Below are 22,574 nucleotides of genomic sequence, written 5' to 3'. Positions count from 1 at the left end.
TCTGGTGGAAACCTTATCTTGATATGACATTTGGCTTTGTTGGAGTAACAATAACAAGATTTTTAAGATGGGTGCCATGATGGCCATATTCAATATCAGATTGGCACCAATTTCTATTTAGCACCAAGTAGAAGTCATAATAAATCTTTTGGTAAAAGCACAATTTCAATATTAACAGCCATCTTGAAGTAGTGACAACAACTTTTCAAGATGGTTACTGTGGCAGAGATAAAGAATGCCTGAAAGGCACCATTAGGACGAAATTGATACAGGAATTTATTAAAATCCCATAATTATAGGACTATACATTCAGAAGTAATGATAACAATATGTTCAAGACAGCCACTCATTTTGGACTAACCAGACAATATAAAATGCCTTCTGCTGAAAACCCTGAAGTAATATTATTTTTTGTTCAAGAGGAATAGCAGTAAAAATACTTTCAAGATGGCCACTGTGGCAGCTGTTTTGGACATCAGCACCATTTACATTTAGGATGAACCAGACATCATAAGAGGACTTTTGTGAAAACCCTATGTTTGTATGACCTTCCATTCAGGAGGAATAGTGATAAAAATATTATTTTCAAGATAGTCATTCATTTTGAACCATTATAAGGCGAAAACACCATGAGAATATTAAATTCCTGTTCAAGTGAAGTAACAACAAAAGGTTTTCAAGATGGCCACTGTGACGTCCACAATGGAGCTCAGATTGGCACCATTTTAATTTAGGACCAATTAGACATCAGATTGGCACCATTTTAATTTAGGACCAATTAGACATCAGATTGGCACCATTTTAATTTAGGACCAATTAGACATCAGACTGGCACCATTTTAGTTTAGGATCAATTAGACATCACAAGAAGTCTTGAAGTGAAAACATCATGTTGACAAGACCATCCATTTAGAAGGATTAGCTATAACAAGTTTTCAAGAAGGATGTTCAACCCATGTGCAGAATCTACATGCAAGGCTTGAGGGCAATCCTCAGAGTAGTTTACGAGAAGCAGCAGCAACAAACTTGTGCTAAGGGACAGAAGGCCGATGGACAAAAGACCATCTCATAAGCTCTTCTGGTCTATGACCAGTAGAGCTAAAAAGAAAATATAAATATCATTTTTCTTCAAGTCAGAATTTCATAACGTCAACTTTAAATTTACATGCAATAACTGCCATTCTCAAAATAAAATGAATGATATATCAAGCTATCATGTACCCATTTTTATTCAGATTTTTTAAATGTTAAGCAAGTACAAACCTAATATTTTTTGGGTTGCCTTTTCTTCCAGTAAATAAAGGGGATCAATACCTGCCTCCACAAGTTGTCAGGTTGCACAAAACATGGAAAAACTGCAGCCAATCAGACAACTTAAATTATGAAACACATTACGTCTGCCACTTTTACAGTTTTGTATATGAGCACTAAATTTTGTAAAAGAAATTATTGTTATCGTAATTCACATTCATTCAACTTGATGTTAATGTTAATTTTAAAGCAAATTATATGAAAATATCAGCACTCTAAGATTTATACTGACACAATACTGTTTAGTCTCAAATCAAATGACTAGACATCGAGAACATCATGAGATCACAAGGATAGAATAACAAATACTTGTTAGACATCAAGAACATCATGAGATCACAAGGATAAAATAACAAGTAGGTGTAATAGCCATACTTACTCAGCAGGGCAGGTTGTCTTTATTCTGTTATTTATTCTGTTAATTAAATGTCCTCAAACAAATCACAAACTGATTACCAAATTAATGCATATCCAGCCATTTACAATACACAAAAAAGAAACGTTATCATCAGGGTACAGGGTACGCAACATTTAGCTAATCTTGGGATTGTTCACACACTTTTACTGATATACTTGAAAATATTTTCTAAGTTCTAATGATATGCACATATGAATTCATTTTGTCTTATCTCTTTCTTCTTCTTTCTTCTTTTATTCTGCAAAAATGCAACTGTCATGTGCCAGCTATATTCACTAGTAAATAAAACAATCTGTTACTCAGACATAGCCTTGTGATGTCAATGTAGTAGCAGATATTAATCAGTGCAAATGTACTGATTAGTTCAGCTCTGGCGGTTTATGAATGTAATTCAAGCTGTGAGTTTGTTTTCAATCAATACAATGCTATGTTACTGAAGGGGAGACAAATCTGACTTTATTGACGCTAGACTTGTAAGTACTTCATGTCATCTTCATTTATATTAAAAGTCTGTCATCAAACTAAGTCACCTTAATTTACTTCTTACCATAAAGTATTCATTTAACAATGAAATCCGCTATACAAATATATGTGTGGAACAATGAAATTATATTTTTCACGTATCTAGAACAGCAACTAGCATACCACCTTTGCACCCAAATGTTTAAACCTCAAGTCCACCACATAGGGTCATGACCTTGTTTGTGCCACAGCTGATGTTTACAGATATTTATCATGGGAGAGGTTATATTAATATGATATTCATTCAACTGAATTCCTCCATACACTGGACAATGAATTAAAAAGTTTTTAAAAAATAGTTAAAAGGCTGTAAAAGAAGTCCAATGCATGCCTTATACTTTCATGTAACCCTTCTTCTGCTATTTGTCCCAATTCATCTCCAAGCTGATCTGTTGACCCCTGTCCTGCTGGTGCTGGAAGGACTGGTGCTGCCACTGGCTGGCCAAACTTCGCATTCAAATTCTGTATCTGCAGCAGCACAGGGTGGAGGGGTGGGGATGATGACAGAAGGGAGGAAGCAGTATCCATCTGAAAAACATGTGAGAAATATGTCAAACATGTGGAAAGTATTGTTTAGATAATGTCATAGTATGCAAATCAACACGTAAACATCTCTTACCTCACTTCTATATGTATATCCTGTATTCCAGTGACAGAGTAACTCAAGATGTCAGTTTGTCAAATTCAAAAGCTTGAAATGTTTTCATTAGAGAGAGAAGGTGGTAGGAAATCCAGTCAATTAGTTGCAGAAAAAATGAGTTACTTTTGTAACAATTTTTAAAATTTCTGGTTAACTGATCAAAAACATTAGTCTATGAGACAAATACGAATTTGTCTGATTTAATCAGAGACAAGGGTCACTCATTATTTACAAAACTTTTCTGTAAAGTTAGGCAAAGTTTGGGTTCATATGTTAAGAAATATAGCCACATTAATCTCATTTCACTCCCTTTTCATCACAGGCACATGTCAGCTTTTTTGAGCTCATTCAGCTCAATAACTGGTTAATCCCAATACTGTTTCAATTGTGAACAGCTGTAACTTAACATAATTATGTTGTTGTAGTCATTTTTGGCTCAACACCAATTCTCAGGGCAAGATAGGCCATACATGGCAGCCAGGAAAACTGGTGGAGGAAAACCGAGAAAACTCCAGTAAGAACCACCAATCCACAAAAAGCTACTGGCAGCTTTCTCATATGCCCACAGTGGCAAAGCTTGAAACTTGAACCACTCGGATAGAGGTGCGATGGCAGTGATCAGTAAAGGCTAGCGGTTCAGACCACTCAGCCACCAGGTGCCCCAAACACAATTATACAAACTGGTAGGAATGGAATATTTTCTTTTGCTAAACAGCAGTGGTTATGTAATGCCAACAAATGTATAAAAAAAAAAATGTTAAAATGAATTTTACAAGAATTATGAAGATAAATCCTTCCAAATTAGTGTAAACATTATGTACAAGAAGAAAATTAAACCTAATGATTTTAAAATTCTGCAACATGTATATGAAAAAACAGATCAAGGTAACACGTGTAAAGTCCTTAAAACACCCTTCAGTTTGTTTGTAAAATTCATATTCCCTCAAAATGTCCATGTTTTTCTCTAGTACTATGTCCTTATAGTATTTTAAAGCACATCACATTAAAGCACATCACAATAAAATACTTCTGTTCAATGGGTGGAGAGCCAACATTAAACAGTGTGTTCCAATGCCATTGGACACAGGCAGGATATGCATCCCAGTTGAGGTTCACCCTTAAAAAGGTATGCACAAGTCAGATATGAGTGTCCCATTTGCAAATGAGACAATACCACTTCAACTCTCATTTCTTCTGTATAATGGATGGCACTCTCTTAAAGTTTTTTTGTGGAGATTTTATCCAAGTATAATAAACATGATGATTCAAACATTATCTGAAGGAATCTTCTTTTTGGAAATAAGTAACTGCAGGGCAGCTCTGGCTGCCTTATCTGCCCTTGTATTACCCTTGATAGCAGTGTGACAAGGCAGCCAACAGTAAAGAATGCTTCCCCTCCCCCAATTGTATGAGAGCTTCATGTAGGCTACTCTATGGTTGTCTGATTAAACGGATGCATTATCCAGTAACCTGGTTGAGATAGTGCACTGGGCTGTTTTGAATTGCTGCTAAAACTTTGTCTCCATCTTTTGAACCGTCTGTATACATGGATGTATGGCTAAGATAGAAGGCTCTGATTTCACTGAACTTACTCTGAAAAAATCATTGGTAAGTAGTGAAAACTTGTGCAAACAGATGCGAGCTAGATGAAATGTCATCACATACATTTTTCTACCCTAGTTAAAAATCCATGCTGCTGCAAATTGTAGTTTTTCTCTAACAAACTGCAAACTGCACCTTGGCATTTTGATACCTACAGCTAAGCATAGTGTACCCATATGATGTCAAAGTTGGATATAAAAACTCTGAAGTAACTGACAAAGGTTTACTGTGAAAAATACTGATTATATATATATGGCTGTCAAAGGGCAACACAATGGAGTTTTCCATTATACATATGGGTTCTATTCAACTTTAGTCATAACCAATTATTAAAATTTTCTTTCAGTAATTCATTCTTTCTCTGAAAGCTTTCTTTTCAGACAAAAGTTTGATATTTCACTGAATTATGCATTTATGTATGCTCCCTATTAAGAAATCTGATGATTCATCATTGACACTACCTCAGAAATGTTACACTAACAGATGTCAGTAACTTCAAATAAAAAATCCACAAACTGCATAAGCCCCTAAATGTTAAATTGATAAACATGTTCTTGAAATTCTGACAATTTTTGCAAGTGCCAACATTTAATGTACACATCAATATATATAAAGGTAACATTTCAATCTCACAGCAATTCAATAGGCATAGTTGTCTCATTGCAAGAATCATGCCTATTCTGCAAAGAAGCCTGTCCTTATTTTGGAACAAGGCAGCAGCATGCCTATTTAAAATGCTATCTGAAAGTTCCATCTCGGTACTGAGAAATCCCACCTATGGATCACAGAGTAATACACCAAGGATCCCAAAGGTGGACTCTGCATCCCTGTCCTCCAAATCTGGGGCATAAGAGCAATTTTAAAGGGACGAAGAAAATAAATGTGGCACTAGCATTTGTAACAAATGAGATAGTATTTCCTATCTATATTTATAAGTCAAGTTCAACTTCAAACTGCATAGACCCAGATCTGCCATTGCAAAATACACTAGATCTGTATCCATACTAGCTGTTAGAAGTAAATGTAAAATAAACAGTACAGACCTTAATCTTCCAGCAAATTAATAAATTACAGGTCAGGGTCCATGTTGCTTGCACTTGAACTCAACTTATATGTGAGTAAATACAGTACTTTGGCAATTCTACCACCATTGCTTGCACTGTACTATGTTTTTTTATGGAAGCTTACATTACTGTTGTAACAGGGGCAATTCTTTACAAAATCTATGCACATCAGCTACGTTTGTGGACAAACGGATGGAGTGAAGCCTTGAAATAGTCCCCACTTATTTAATTTATTCTAACCCAGGTTCGTTTCTACTAAAAGGGTATTCGGTGATATAATTTAGTTATCATAGAGAAAGAGAGGGAAAGTAAGACAGAAAGTTCTAAAAGTTGAACGACTGAGAGAAGAGAAAGAAAGATAACTCATTTTATTAAAGTGAAGTTATTACTTACTGAAATCAAGAAGCAAAGATGAAATTCAAATGAAAATAGTAAGGTTATTTAAAGTAAATAATTAGTTAAATAAGCAACTACAAATTAAGGGTGTGTTTTAGGTGGATGGAGACTAAATTTCGGAAGTAAATTAGGAAAGTATGAAATAATTTGATAAATCATGTAATTAATGGGGCCAAGCTTAATTTCTTACCATCTTGTACTCCCAAAACAAACCAGACAATCGTATCGTCTCGATATAGTAACTCTGTAACCACACAGGACTGGTCTAACGCCACGCAATGGCAACTGTACTACCTTCAACAACCGCAAACAGCGATTTGCCCGACCCGACGCTGGACCGGTCGAAAAGCATATATAAAATGAAATGTATACACGCGCCGCCACCGGACTATCCGACATGCGCAGAGAGTGGACGCGTGCGCTGACCGGTAAAAAATGGTCTGACATAAACAGAGCTCAAGTAAACACTTCATGTAGAAAAGAAGGGGGTGGTAACTTCAAATTTCAGTGTAAATAAGTCCAAAATTAGCCAAATCGTATATTAAAGAACTACTTCAAGTAATTTACACACTAAATTTCCCTCCACCATCACACTGTAATAAACATATTGCCCTCTCAAGTAATGCACACAAACATGTTTGAAATATCTGGCTTGCCTGGAAAGTGGTTCCTTGCTGCATCTACCAAAAAGGAACATATCTGCACTTTTTGAACAATCATGATTATAGTTTCCAATACTGTGTTTTTACTGGCTATAGTAAAATCCATAAGGTCATGTAGGTGCATTTACTCAGATTATATTTTAATTGTCCTAAAATGTATTACTTAACTAGATTAACCAAAGCCTATTCCATCAAGAATGTTGATTGATCTGCATATTAAATGTCATAAAAAAAATGAAAAGAATTTATCACTATGAACTTTTACAATGGTAACTAGTACTAAGCTGGGTCAATAACCAGTGGAGGAGGAAGAACCAGAGTAAAACCCTGGTAACAACCACTGACTCGTGGGAAGAAACTGGCAGCTTTCTCACATACCCACAATGGCCAAGTATGATACTAGAACCCAAATGATCAAAGTTGAGATGGCAGTGATCAGTAAAGGCAAGCACTTTAGTCCACTCAGCCATACTGGGCCTCTGGGTCAAGGAAAGAGGATGCCAGGTCTATCATAACACATAACTGTGTAGTATGAATCTGTTTTCAACTTTCACTGCTTTCATGATGACATCACTGTGTGATACTCAATCTAGTCTGTACTGAATCACACCTTTATGTGGACTGCAGCCATGGAGGGTGTAAATAATGACGATCAAAAGGAACATGGATGTACGAGGATCCAAATAAAGTGAATAATAATCACTTAAAGGTATGTGAAATCAAATTCTGACAAATGAAACCTATTACTGAAATAGTTTTGAATGCCTATACAATTTGTATGTCATTTACTATAGTATGGTACATTCATATTTACAGCTACATATTTCGGGAGATTAAAGTAAAGTATAGCATTAGGTTTAATTTTCTGATTGATGATACCCTCCTAAAGTTTATATAGACAACGAAATTTCTTTCTTTTAAAAGTTTTACAAAGACCATGTACGGCTACTTTCTCTTTAGCCTTCTATGTAAATTATATATGTTTCATCTTTCAGTTAATGTACATTTACACGGAATTTAATGCAGCCTTCTCTAATATCTTGTAAATTTTCAAAAGACTTTCTTGTAAATTACGCAGCTCTTCTAAATTCAAATACTTTGTAATCTGCATAACTGATACTTGCAGATTTGAACAGTATTTCCTCTGTTCTTATGACGTTGTCATGCCAGCTCTCAATAAGATATTTGACTTCTGGCTACCTGCCTGTTAAGGACATATTCAAATTCATAGACAAGAATCAATCACACTCAAGCCCATCAACTACACACATTCATTTGCATTGTTTGTTGTCCCGATAGGGAACCAAATGGTCAATTCCAGCTTTATTTATCATTATCCGTCTTAAAACTTTGCCACTATATGAAACATTGATGTATATTCTGCCCATATTAACATCTTGATACCTCAAATCTGAAATCAAGGCTGAAACTAATACATGGATCTTTAAACTGCTGACTCGTTCGTAATAGCTGTATCTACCATTCCCGCCATGTATATATCTGACTCGCTTTTCCGTAAGCGAAGGAACCTGCTATACACCGTAATGACGCGCAAAGACCGGTATGCACAAAGACGGGCAAAGACAGGGTAAAAAAAAAGCAAAGCCGGCACATATATACATTTCAAATTGACAATGGTGGAAAATATTTTGATTTCAATTATATAAAACTATAAAGTTTTTCGTTATCCGTATCTTGTTCATGTTTTTAAATGTCTATTTTCACTCACAGTTATAATGAATTATTATACACATTAAGAAATGTCCTTTGGCACCAAAACTGGAATCTTATCATTATCGTTATTTATAACGTATTTTATCTAATTTAATAATGATGCAGCAAAGTCCGGGGAGGGCATATATTTTTAATATACGTGTGGTAAGCGTTGGGAAAAGAGAAGCTTGCTATTAACTTTTAAACATTTAGTGAGAAATTTCCTGTTATTGGTATATGTTTCAGTTAATAAATAAAATAAAGATACGTATAATCTATGTCAGTGGTTCCCTAAGTGATAGGTACCGCCCGGCGGGGGGGGGGGGATTACCGACGGGGTGGGGGCGCTAATGCTGAATAATGCTTTTCATGGGGTACGGTAGGGGAAACTGATGATAAACAAAGTGGTTGTGGCCCGACAAAGTTTGGGAACCACTGATTTATGTGTTAATTGCTTTAAAGTTAGTGTGCACAGCAAGACGCACAAACACGCACAATGAGATGACAAAGACACATAAAGACAAAGACGGCACACAGACCTTTGACACTGGCAATACTGGAAAATGCTGAATGTTGATTCTAATGTTATAAAAATATACATTAGTTATCTGAAGAAATGTAATATATAGGAACATAATTTAAGTTTTGATAGCTGAAGATGTGTGACTTGCTGACATAAAATCGTGTTTGTGATGTCATTCAGTCCATTCAATGAAACAAAATGCTTCGGTATCCGTGTTTTGACGCAATTAATACCCATCTCGTCTGTATGAGATCAATAGAGTTTTATATCAATAGAGTTTTATCTTCTTGTTGTTTTGTCTCATAATGCATGTGAGAACGAGTCAACAGCTACGCTACATGATCACGCTTTCCGTTAACTTTTGGATATACGCTTATTTCTTTGATGAGTACATTAGATGCCACTGGAATTGTCCAATTCCAAAAAAATCCCCCCGACTTTATAGACGACGCCAGTTTCTTTAAAACTAGGCGAACACAGTAGAAAGTCTTTTGAATAGGTATGTTTAGTGTAGTAATCTTTATTATTATATGCTCATTTGTTTTCTCCATTAACTTGACATTGTCAGAATCGGGCAGTGTTATTCCAGATTGCGCGGCTTCATATTACACGACATGTGTGCCTAAAATTAGTATGTTGTATTAGGAACTGTTTTGATTGTAGACAAACAATGTACGCTCATGTAGCAGAGGCTTTATCTTTCAATTGATTACATTTGTTTAGGAATAAACTAAAGACGCTGTTACGTCCATTTGAAAGTAGAGATGGTAAACTTAGCAATGTGGACGAATTCATTGAGCCACAAACATAACTTTTAAACAAGCAAACGATTGCTCGTGATATTCGCAATGTCCACAACAACAACAACAACAAACTTGAGAGACGCAGTAATTGAAAATACCATTATGATCATTTAAACAGTTATTTAGTAGGAAAACTGGTAACTTTTCGCAAATAGGATGGTTTAGACTATGCACAGTGCTCTTTGGAGCCTATGCAAATAGCACAGAAAAGCAAATTGATGTTAAGAGCTATTGCATATCTATTAAATATGTACCATTTTACTATCCAGTCAAAACACTAAATTCGAGAGAAAATAATGGAACTGAAGGTTTTGGTAGGAAACTAAGAGCCTCCAGAGCTAATAAGCCAATAAAAAAGTATTATGTCCGCTGTCTAAATGGATTGTGACATAACAGCTGCTTTGTAATCTTCCCCGTTTAATTATTTTGATAAAATGCTAAGCTAGCGATAGCAGACATATACTGTGTCATACAGGTCGTAGCTGGGGTTCCTCCAACAGCAAGCATGCAAGTGACAGCGTAAACAGATGTCTTCTTTAGCTAGTAATAAGAATGGTAATAAATATACTTATTATATGCTCATTTTGTTTTTCTCCATTAACTTTATATTATCAGCATCGTACAGTATTTTACAATACTGAACACATTAATAGTGCACGCACGTGCACGAACCTTGTGCATAAAAATAGTATAGTATATTAGGACTACTTTGTAAACAGCGAGATTCAAGTGACAGGGCATAAACATGTTTTCTTTTTACTCATACAAATGCAGGAACCTATAATTCGTAACAATTTGTATGCATGTGTGCGTGCTCATTGTTATCTCTTCAGCAATCTGCTCGTCTCCACATACAGCTACTGACAGCACGTATAAGTGGCAATTGCCGTGACTCGTCGTCAGCATTGATCCAAATTAACATCAGAACATTCCGAGGACGTGAAAAAGTTGAAGTCAATTTTTAAGTTTAATCCGTTCATACTTTCACTTTGATCTGGCAAGAGTGTTCTGGTTTTTCCCCCTCTCTTTTCGCCATAGCTTCATGTGGACAAAGCCGTTTTCGGCAGCCTACAATACGGTTCTTCATGTGAAGCGAGTATTACGTGGAATATCGATTGCAATATAATCAAAACGTAATCACTGCCTCAGATAAAGTTTCAAGATATATATATATATATATATATATATATATATATATATATATATATATATATATATATATATATAAAGAATACAAATCATATGGCGAATAACAGTCCTTTCAAGTGCACTGGAGCAAGGGATCACGTTTATCAGGGATTGATTAAGAAAAATGTAATAAACTGACTACGAACAGTGCAAAACTAGTATCTAGCTAGCTAAAGTGCTTTCGACCCTTAATGAGTCTTTTTCAAAGACAAATACAAAACATAGACAAGACAAACAAATAAAACAGACAAACCGTTGTCTTTGTAAAACTTTACATGACTATGACTTGTTACGGATGCTGAAATATATTTTATATTGACATAAAAATGGATGACTCATGGCATCATCTGTTATTTTATGTAAATGTATTTAAGCACAAATTATATCCCGGATATTTAATTGTTGTAGTAGTAAGTATGGGTTATTGGGTGACTAATAAGCAAATTTAGAGAATTATTGAAAAGAGAACTTGCCGGCTGCAAAGAGGTAATTTTATTTGTGAATGGCTGTCTTTTTCTAGTCTTGCTTTAAACCGCTTGGTTTCAATGTTCTAAGGCGGCGTATCCAGTAAGATTCCTTTCCTTTCCTGGTTTCGGAACTCTATTTGGGGTTGTGAGCAATTGCTATAAGTGTTATATCACTGAAAGTATGGCCATGGGAGGAGAAGTGTTCTGCGACTGGGCTTCTGTACAGCTTCTTTGTCATCCAATCAGATCTATGAAGGTTTATCCTTTTGTGTAGTTTTTCAGTTTCTCTGACATACTGGATGCTACAGATCTTACATGTAATGATATGAATTACATTCTCTGTTTTGCAAGCCTCGTTTCCTTTCAATGACAAATGTTTACATCTCGTGGTATATCATTGATACAGTGTACATGGCATATCCTTGATACGGGGACGTCCATTAATTATGTCAACAATTTTTAGGCAATTTTTTATCCCCTCCCCCCTTGTCAGCAACTGTCAAACTTTCAGTGACCCCCCCAATAAAATTTTACCCCCCCCCCATCTACAAACTAACAATATTTTATACGGCTGGCTTTTATGCTAAAAATAGAATTATGGAAATTAAAAGGTCTACAAATAAATTTGAATACATTTTTTTTACTTGTTTAACAGATTACAAATTGACTATAACACTTTGAATTCATGAAAATATCGAGAGTTTATATTCTAGCTTCTATCATCTTCCCATGGGGAAGCCAAGTGTTCCTCAATTGTTAGAATTGGCATAGTGGCTGATTCATTAATTTCTTGTGGAACCGATACACCCGACATGTCAACATCATCTTCATCCAACCATTCCGCGCTTAACATCTCTCCATGAGCAATAATTGCCATCAGCTCTCTCTGTCTTTTGGCAGCCACTCGTATTGGCCGAATTCTTTGCGGTTGAGGAGCATGTGGTAATTGCCTAGGCCCAAGATCGCGTTGTCGTTGCTGTTGAACATGCTTCTTCAACAAGACTTGTGAAGCAACATAGAGGTGACATATTTTGCAGATCCGTTCAAGCAATGACAACTGAATGGAAGGACAATATAGATCATATGGAAGAATTTTGAATGCCTTTGCCGATCGAGGTAGCATGTTATCAACTTTCAAAGACTGATTGAAGAAAAGAGATGGAAATCTGTGTAAGTCGCTCTCAGATGCATCTGGTGCTTTAAGGCCTGTCTACAGTCTACAATCTACATTGAACAAAAACAAAATATGATGATGCAAGACTATGACTTCCTTGGCAAGAGCTCAACCGGTTTAGGATTAAACTGGTGGGCTGTTGACGGGCGAGCGAGTGTGTGCCATACCAACGCACCGACTAATTTCCTATTTTTTTATTTATTAAATTTATTGTAAAAAATAACATTGTTGACGTCAATTTATCTTGAACTCCCCACGTCAAAATTCTTCAAACCCCCTCCCCCTACTTTGTTGAAATAATTAATGGACGACCCCTACCCCCTACAGTGTACATACTATATATATATATATATATATATATATATATATATATATATATAAACCAGTAAGAACTGAAGTGCTATCCCTGGATTCCTATAGAAGAATGCCTGATAATAGTAGGCAGAATTAATATTTTAACACAAATAAAACTATCATACAGGTTAGATAATTTTTAATTCGTACTCTACGGAGATTCGAACCCAGGTCCGGGGTAAACGGCACCCATCGCCTAACCTGGTCGTCATGCGAGCGTGTCTGTTGCACACGAGTGCTTATGACACCGATTGAGTTACATACCTTTTTTTTGTGATGTGTGCTTAGTCGTGAGGAATATGGGTTTGTGTGTGCAGGCAAGGCGATGAGTGCCGTTTACACGCAGACCTGGGTTCGAATCTCCGTAGAGTACGAATTAATTTTTTTTAACCTGTATGATACTGTATATATATATATATATATATATATATATATATATATATATATAATTGTGTTTGTTTTCGTGTGTGTATGTCTGTCTATGAGCCATCTTTGCCATATCGTTGTATGTCTTTGCCCGTCATTTCCCTGACTTTGCCCGTCTTTTGCGGTATGTTGTGGGATCATATCAAAGAAATTGTAATATTAGTTTGCTCTAAGAGATTCGAGTACCAGGCTTTTCATTCTTGGTTGGATAAAAGCACGAATCAATCCGCACACAAGAAATTAAGCGTTTGTTGGGATATGTCTTTTGCTTGTTGAGTGAGCAGAAACTGCGATTTTGTCAGGTTTGTCAACAGACGTTTCGATGGCTTTATGCATTTAAATTAAAAAATTTCAAGACACTCACTGAAAAAATATAAGTTTAATATCTTTGTATATGTTTTGCTCACAACAAAGCGGAAAATTGTAAAGTTGAAATTTCTTCTTGTGTGTTCTGTGTTACCTATTTTCTGTGGTCATAAACATAATTTCGATTTTAACTCGTGTGTGTGTGTGTGTGTGGGATAGGGAAGATAAGCTAAATAGGTAAAATAGTAATTACATTAGTAGCAGCACTATTATTGGCATCCACGACGAAGAAGTAGATCACTGTTTTTTTCTTCTTCTGACATTACCGTTAACATAGACGAACTGTGTCAGTGACCGATAGATATACAGATTACAGGTGCTCTGTTCTGACAGATAGTAATACAAAAAAAAGTGTGTGCTCTGAAGGATTTAATGCCATGGGTCAAAATAAGGGGAATTTTACATACCATCTGCATACAAAGATGTAAATAGTTATACCAGTTCTTGTTGGCAAATCATACTCAAAAAGCACATAAAAAATAGAGTAAATTCTTTGTTGTCACAGAATTTAGTCACTTTCAGAGTAATTTTGAATATCAACAAGCAACATTAGGGGCCCTGAGTGGCCAAGTGGTCTAAAGCACTCACTGTTATGGATCAGTGCCATTTCACCTCTGCATGGGTTCAAGTCTCAGGTTCAGCGAAGTGGGTATGTGAGAAAGCGTGACAGTAGCTTCTCATGGGTCAGTGGTTCTTTCTGGGTTTTCCCTGGGTTCTTCCTCCACCATTAATACTGGCCGCAATGTATAGCCTACCTTGTGCTGAAAAATGGTGTTAAACCCTATACAACAACAAAAACAACAAGCAACATTAACTTTTAAGCACTTGTATCAAGAACAGACCTGAACTGCAGTGAATACATCTTATTTTCATCACTGTAGTATTTGCTTACCCTCCCATTTTTGTACACCCCTACCAATTTTAAAAACAAAACCATGAAGGATATAAAAAATGAAATAAAAAATTACTGATTTCATCCATGAATTTATAATTTGTAACCTGATTGTCACCAGGGTCCCTTTACATTGTTTTTTTTTTTTTGTTATTGTTTCAAGCCAGATAGCAGCTGCTGATATGAACAATCAGACAGGCTGCTCACTGCCCTTTTCTGCTCCATGTATTCACTGCAAACCACAAACAAACTAGTATGAACCACACACACACAGTAAAGTAATTTAATATTGCTCTGATGCACACAAATAAATCCAATGAATCTGATTATGTGCATGTTTTTATAACAGTTTTAGTAACACATGGATCATAAGGTAATAGTTTATTCAGAACTGTGTTTTTTTTCAGTCATATGTCAACTAGACGGGAAATTCAAAGGTGGGTTATAGTAGGTTTGGTGGTTTGTGGTAAATACACGGACCTATCCTTTTCCTGTTTCTAGAACAGTCCATTTTCAGTTATACATGTACTATGAAAAAAGGATGCATCCATTATTTGCTATTTCTAGTTTCCTTATTTCTATAAAACAAAATTGAATAAATAAAGAACAAGTTTTTGTATACATGTTTTTAAAGGGATGCAGCCCCCAAAGTTAAGAAAATTTATTGGAGTAATCAGAACTTATCAAGGACAGTGAACAACATGACATGTGATATCTGAAAACAAAATAAGATTCAACAATGCAAATATGGTGACCATTTTACTATAAAACAAACTACCATTTGGCTTGAAATGCCAACAAGTTGATAGTGTTGGTCACCATTATGATCATTATATTGTGTGAAAATGATGGCCTGTATTTTGCTTCATAAATTTGTTTCTTCATTTGTAGATATCCTCGAAAATAGGTTACTTTTTAGCAAATGGTGACTAGTAATAATATATGCTTATCCAATCTTCCTAGTTGTGAAAGAAAATCTAATTGATAAATTTAGTTTACTTCTTTTAGGCGATAAACCAAAACAGCGATATATTATGTTTGAGTTTACTTTTCCCAAGAGTGTTAACATTTATTTCCATTATATTGTTTGCATCACATGTCTATATTCTTTCACAGTTATCATTTTCACATAGTTTACAAAGCACTTGAGGAAATAATAAGCACAAAAAATGATAGTCATTGGTTAAGGAGCATGTACACACTTTAGTTAAAACTTTTATAAAAGCTTTGGATAAACACCATATCTACATTTTATATGCAAACATATTAACCGAAAACTTATAAAGAATGTGTTGAAACTAGGCAAAACAATTTCATTTTGAGCAATTAGTCCAAATTATCATTGTATTGATCTTGTCATAAGCACGGTCCATCTTTTATTATGGCACATTCAGTAAGTTTAAGCAATGCTAGTGGGTATAGTTCTCCATGTTTCAAGCATGTTTGAAATAATAGCAATATACAATCAATTGCCCCATGAATTAGTCTGGTTATTAAGCCATTTTATGTATTGTGAAAGCCATGTTTAAAATCTTGGTATCATGAGTTTTTGTTGTGTGGTGTTTGCAAAATAACCTCTCAAATGTTAACAAGTACAATTAATTTTAGACCAGGAAGTAAAATATTTCATTTATTTGATTCTTTTCTGGAGCTGTTTAATATCTAAATATTTTGCCAATATTTGTTTTAATAAATATTATCCAGGTAGCTTATATTTCAGACCCTAGGAATCATCCTGAGGATTTTCATTAGTTGTAATGGGTCGTTCTTCTGACAGTGATGATGACAGGAAGAAAAGAAAGAAAAAGAAAAAAAAGCGATCTAAATCCAGGTATGCTTTAAGGCGTAATTGTCCTCACAATTGTTTACCTCTAAATTTTCTGGAGTACGTGTTATCACCAAGTTTTACAATATGTAATCCCTTATAAGACAAATCTACCTGCAAACTGCACAGACCCAAATCTGTCATCACATAATGTGCCAGAGAACTGGGACTGAGCTGTGTGCTAGGAGGAATCAATAGAACAAACAACATAGATCATTCTTGTTATACCGTGGTTCAGTACATGTGGCCTGTAGACCCCTAGTACTGAGTTATAATGGGGGAGAGATCTATTTTCAGAATTCTTTCCCAGTAATTGTTATCATCTGGTTTCTTTTTTGCCTCATGATCTTTCAGTGACCATGTGGACTACATGTAGAACTAGTCTATTCAGTTTCTTTCATAACCTAATCACAAAATTCCCAGCAATGTAATATTTATATTAATGAGTTCTTTGCTGTAATCATGTAATGATGCAATCCTGACACATACATATTAGGGGCTGGTACAGTGATACCCATGCGAATGGCCGATCTAGCTCTATGCATTTGGACTCTACTTATAATCAAGTATATATAGTAGCAAGCTACATCTTGGTATTTTAAACAGAATAAAGACAAACACAATAGAATCAAGACTTCCCTAAGTGAAGCATTAAATACCATAATTGTGCTGTTATAAGGTCGAACTCAGTTAACTTCATTCACTTCTTACACAGAATTTTGACAAACCTCTAAGAGACCGCTCCGGTGGCCTTGTGGTTAGAGCATCCACCTTGGATGCGGGAAGTCGCAGGTTCGAACTCTGGCTAAGTCAAGCCAAAGACATAAAAATGGTATTTGCAGCTGCCTCACTTCATGCTCAGAGGTTAGTGTTAGGACTGGTCGGCCTGGTGTCAGGATAATGTGACTGGGTGGGACATGATGTTGCAGCATGATGCCCCTGTGCAAGAAATCACTATAAACTGCCTCAACACAGACATTGTAGCAAAATGACTGAACAAATGTTGTTGTTGTTGTTGTTGTGGGGTTTAACGCCATTTTTCAGCACGATGGGCTATACATGGCGGCCAGTATTAATGGTGCTGAACAAATGTTAAAGCTGCATTAAAAATCCTAATCACACACACATACACTCACATACAGATCACTTAGTATGACATGTTTTTCCTTGCTGATCAATTTAAAATATGGACATAAATGTTTGTCAAAATAATTTTCAGTATGGTTAATTTTGCTTTATATTAACCAGGAATCTTTTCAGTTATAACAAAAGTCTTTAAATCTTCTTCAGCAACTTAATATGTTGTTTTTTCTGTCACGATAAATTTATATGCCTTCAGCTAACCATCATCTGCATTGTCATAATACTTGACAATGAAGAAAGTTGTTACAGCTCTATGCTCTTAAACAAAGTAATGGAAAAAGAAACCAACAAGTTTCGTAAAGTTCAACAGATCAGCAGATCATTTAATTCTCTAAGTTATAAAATGAAAATTTAATGGGAACTTTCATTAAGGTGAATTAAATCTCAAATAAGCCTAAAAGTTCTATCACTAGTCGAAAGGTATAGTGTTCTTGAATATGTTTATGTATCAATAACCTTGAATGTGCCACTGTACCAATAGTCTTAGTGTATCACAATCCATAAGTCATTGAATGCATTCACAATAATCCATAAGCACTCGTAGTCTGAGAAGTCAGTGAGCACTTTATAATTCTAGTGAATAGTTTGAATATAAAATTCCTCTCAGATTGTATCTAAACACAGCTAAAGGTGATTCCACTAGACAGATGTTGCACTACAGTATATGTTTAATCCAGCAAAATGTAGGTAGGGTTATCATATTGGAATATTGACTAATGAAGATGAGTTTAAAGTTATTGTGTAATTCCTGAATTGGCACTCTGAGAGTTCCTCATGGATGAGAAGCAGTTCACTACTACTTGCAGTGGAATCATAGCATCAATATTTTATTATAGAACAATACAAAAAAATTACTTTCGATGACATCGGCTGTTTAAAGAAATGTTTTTTTCCTTCAGATTAAAGGAATCTTCTTTGTTTATGAATTTGAACCAATAACTTGTCTGGTTCCCCACTTAGTATGCTCCTTGAGATGCATTCCACATGAAGAGAGAGCAAAGCAGGGAGCATAAGGATCAGGGAACCATACTATTGAACAACAGCATAAAGCAGTGATGTAATACACAATGTTTTTGCATACACATGAAGGTTGTTGGAACCAGTTGGAATAATGTTAATGATCTCTCAGCGGTTGGACATGTTGAAAATAAACGTCATTTTATGAAAACACGAATAACTTCATTAGAAAAGTGCTTTATTGATAATTATTCCCAACGTGATTTTAAAATGAATATTTAGCCATTAGATAGACCCAATCACTCCCCCACCCACCTCCTGTTTTCTCGATGCCCAGTGAGGATGGTATCATTTCATATTGTTATTAGAGGTCCCTTGATAACTCGCACCTTAGCTTATAGTGAGGTCCATGTTTTTGGACCCCATTGTGCACAAGATATAGAGGGAGAGGTGTAACTGGCAAAAATGTGGTAGACCTTAGAAATTCCAAGGGGAAAAGCAATATTCAGAACTCGGATCCAAATAAATACATTTTTTTTAAAATTATAGTAGTCATTAGGCCCAAACTTCTGCTATTATTTACAGACAATGTTCAGTCACACAATAAAAATTGAAAATACATTACAAAATTCTCTGGTTGCTGTGAATAGCTGTTGGTGAGGTAAGTATTAATGAGCTGTACATAGATCTTATGGTGTATGTGGTGTTTTCTGAGATATTAACCATTGCTATAGATACTCTATTTAAATGGACGTAGCACAGCAATGAGAATTGTTCAGTTCTTGCAAACCTTAAAAATGCAAGAAATTTACATGAGGTGTAATAAAAGTTGAGTATTTTTTCAATTAGCATAAATAGTAGACATCAACATAAATAGTTGAAATTAAGCTCAAGAGAAATGCATTAAAAAAAATCAATATCTTCATGCAATAATTTTCCTCATCTCTAGGAGTGGCAGTCCAGACAGCAGGCATTCTCACAGACACAAAAAGTCCAAAAAAAGCAAATCAAAGCACAGATCGGAAAGTCGCTCTCGTGAAAGTTCAAGACGCAGATCAAGATCATACAGGTCGGATACTAGTGAGACGTCAAGGTCCTATGACAGACGGAGATCTAGGTCAAGGTCCTATGACAGACGACGGTCACGATCAAAATCATATGACAGACGAAGATCAAGGTCAAGAAGCAGAGAAAGATATTCCAGACGACTGTCAAGAAGTGGCAGCAGGAGTCGTAGACAGTCAGTGAGTCCTGATCGGCGCTCAAGGTCACGTAGCAGAGACAGATACAGTAGCAAGAGTAGCAGAAGGAGGTACATATGGGAATTATGGTCTTGCGTGCTTCTATTTTTTTCACCTTAATATTTATTCTGTATTGGAACATATTTATTGTATGTGACTTATAGATTCACTGCATTTTTATCTTACCCATGAATGAACAGAAATCATTTGTAGCAACACAATTTTATGAGCACAGCATTATTTTACTCCATGAACTTTGTAAAGACTGAAAACTGAATGTGTAGAGTAATAATGGAAACATGTAGGTAAGGATTTACATGTAACATTCCCAGTAACTTTAAATAATGGAAACATGTAGGTAAGGATTTACATGTAACATTCACAGTAACTTTAAAAAATGGAAACATGTAGGTAAGGATTTACCTGTAACATTCCCAGTAACTTTAAATCTGTTCATATTTTTAGATGCATAACAGTCTTTTAAGCAGAAGAATAGAGGATCATTCATTGAATAGATGTGAATGAGTGAATGAATGAGCTGATGAAAAAACAAAAACAAGATTGTTTCTTTAAACAGTTTAATAAGAAATATCTTGTAGAAAGCACGAGTTTATTCTGAACTGGCTTTTGAGGCACTGCATTTTACTGTTGAAACAGTGTTTTGGGGGAAGAGAAGGAGTCATCTTCCAAAACAGGTTCTACTGTATTATTGTTGCTAAATCATACATAATTAGAGTATGTCCAATCTAAAGATTGAATGAATTGGTTTGCCTTCAAACTGTAAAGAATCAAGTTAAGAATAGGTATAGTTCTGTTGTAAAATTCTATTCGCAATAGATTAAGATGATTTTCTTATTTTCCAGATCCCATGATAGGTCACGTGAGCGCTATCAGAGGTCTCATAGTACAAGTAAAACAGACAGATCAGAAGTCAAAGAGTAAGTCTATAAAATCAGAAGTCCCCATTTCACCAATCTTCTATATTTCAAATTTTAATCTGTTTGATACTAACATTGCTTCTTTGGGTTATTTAGGTAAATTAATTACTGCTTACACAAATATATTTAATGCAAAACACTGGAATTTTTGTTTTGTAATGCACCAGTAACTACCCCTAGATACAGTTACAAATATATTTGACCAGTTAAAAGTAGTTGTTGAAAGTCAGCTTAAGGACATTAATTAGCATTTTTTTATTTTCAAATTTGATCTGCTTAGGGTTTTGTTGTTGGTTTATGTTAGTCTCGAGAGATGATGGAAGTGTGCCTATGAGAGATGTCCCAGTTGGTGGTTGTGCAGCGGCTGCTGTGACTATGTAGCCCAACATGGGAGTGGCAATCCTTGCTGTACATGAAGGTTGGGTCTGGTGTGTATTGGAGCTGCTGCTTCTACCTCTGAGATTGCTTTTCATCAGCTAGCAAGTGTAGCTTGTCCTCACCATCTTTCAAACCAGTGATCAGAGCGTGTCGCCAGCTGGGCCTTTCTAGAGAGAGCTCTTCCCAGGTGTTGACATCGATTTCAAGGGCTTGCATGTTGTGCTTGCAGACATCCTTGAAGTGGAGATGTGGCCATCTGATCAACCTTTTGCCAGAGGCAAGTTCCGAATAAAGAAGGTCTTTGGGGATCCGTCCATCACCCATCTGACATACATGACTCAGCCATCTGATGCAACGTTGATGGAGGAATGTGGCCATGCTGGGAATCTTGACATGTTCAAGCACTTCGTTGTTTTTTACTTGATCGCTGCAGGTAATCCCAAGTATGTGTTGGAGACTTTGCATGTGAAAGGCGCTCAGTCTTTTCTCTTGTGATGCATACAGAGTCCAGGTTTCACTGGCATACAGGAGAGTGCTTAACATGCAGGCATGATACATATAGATCTTAGTGTTCAGGGTCAGCATGCTATTGTTCCACACTCTCTGCGACAACCTGGAGAGAGTTGTTGATGCCTTTCCAGTCCATTTGTTGAGCTCAGCATCGAGCGATAGGTTGTTGGTGATGGTAGAACCGAGGTACGTGAACTGACTGACTACCTCAAGTTCCTAGTTGATGATGATGATGCTTGGGGGGTCTGCGTTCTGAGCCATCACATTTGTTTTCTTTAGGCTGATGGTCAATCCAAACTCATCGCATGCTTTAGCAAAGTGGTCCATCAGGTGCTATAGCTCAGCTTCTGTGTGAGTGGCTAGGACAGCATCATCTGCAAAGATGTCCCTGATGGTTGCTTCACGCACATTGCTTTTAGTTGTGCCAGGTTGAACAGTCTGCTGTCTGATTGCATGTGCAGGTTGATCCCTTCTGTGGATGTCCCAAAGGCGTGTTTGAGCAGAACTGTGAAGATGCCGAAGAGCATGTGGGCTAGGACGCAACCCTGTTTCACTCCGCTGTGGATGTTGAAGGGGTCGGATGTTGAGCCATCATACTGCACTGTGCCTTTCATGTCAACATGGAAGGACTGGATCATGCTTAGCAGCGTTGGAGGGCATCCAGTCTTCGCGAGGATTGTGAAGAGTCCGTCTGTGCTGACCAGATCGAACGCCTTGGTGAGGTCTATAAAGGCCAGGAAGAGGGTTCTGTGTTCAGACGGAGAAGATCATGTCGATTGTGGACCTGTCTGCATGGAACCCTCACTGCAACTGGATACACTCTCTGTCAGCAAGCATCTGCAGTCTGTTCAGGATGATGCATGCGAAGACTTTACCCACGATGCTGAGAAGCGATATGCCCCTGTAGTTGTTGCAGTCACTTCTGTCACCTTTGTTCTTGTTCAGGGTTACGATGTTGGCATCTCTCATGTCCTGAGGCACTGCACCCTCATCCCAGCACTGGCAGAGGAGGTTGTGCAGGTGTTTTAGCAGCACGCTGCAGCCACACTTGATGACTTCTG

At 36.3% G+C, this 22,574-nt stretch overlaps 2 protein-coding genes across 3 annotated transcripts in view; one reads left to right on the top strand and one right to left on the bottom strand.

Annotated features, from left to right (window-relative positions):
* LOC149800001 (protein strawberry notch homolog 1-like) overlaps positions 1 to 8,172 on the bottom strand; it is a 146,082-nt gene extending 137,910 nt beyond the window's left edge. The window contains exons 1-2 of the mRNA XM_089959534.1: positions 8,020 to 8,172; positions 2,583 to 2,779 (exon numbers count right to left, since the gene is read on the bottom strand). Of these exons, the coding sequence (XP_089815660.1) occupies positions 2,583 to 2,779 (197 nt within the window). The 5' untranslated portion in view covers positions 8,020 to 8,172. The remainder of the gene's footprint in view (positions 1 to 2,582; positions 2,780 to 8,019) is intronic.
* Positions 8,173 to 13,470: 5,298 nt separating this feature from the next.
* The window catches only part of LOC149800000 (uncharacterized), a 36,215-nt gene continuing 27,111 nt past the window's right edge, over positions 13,471 to 22,574 (top strand). Inside the window, exons 1-4 of one of the 2 annotated variants that reach the window (XM_089959532.1) lie at positions 13,471 to 13,565; positions 16,242 to 16,352; positions 19,396 to 19,758; positions 20,551 to 20,625. In XM_089959532.1, the coding sequence (XP_089815658.1) occupies positions 16,279 to 16,352; positions 19,396 to 19,758; positions 20,551 to 20,625 (512 nt within the window). In that variant the 5' untranslated portion in view covers positions 13,471 to 13,565; positions 16,242 to 16,278. Of the gene's footprint in view, positions 13,566 to 14,933; positions 14,959 to 16,241; positions 16,353 to 19,395; positions 19,759 to 20,550; positions 20,626 to 22,574 lie in introns of those variants that run through there. The other variant, XM_089959533.1, reaches the window with a different exon arrangement.

The sequence above is a fragment of the Sinohyriopsis cumingii genome, chromosome 5, assembly GCF_028554795.1.
Source record: "Sinohyriopsis cumingii isolate HCF-2022 chromosome 5, ASM2855479v2, whole genome shotgun sequence".
NCBI classification, from domain to species: domain Eukaryota; kingdom Metazoa; phylum Mollusca; class Bivalvia; order Unionida; family Unionidae; genus Sinohyriopsis; species Sinohyriopsis cumingii.
Note: the sequence above shows the minus strand (reverse complement) of the source record. Positions and strands in the feature narration are given on the sequence as shown.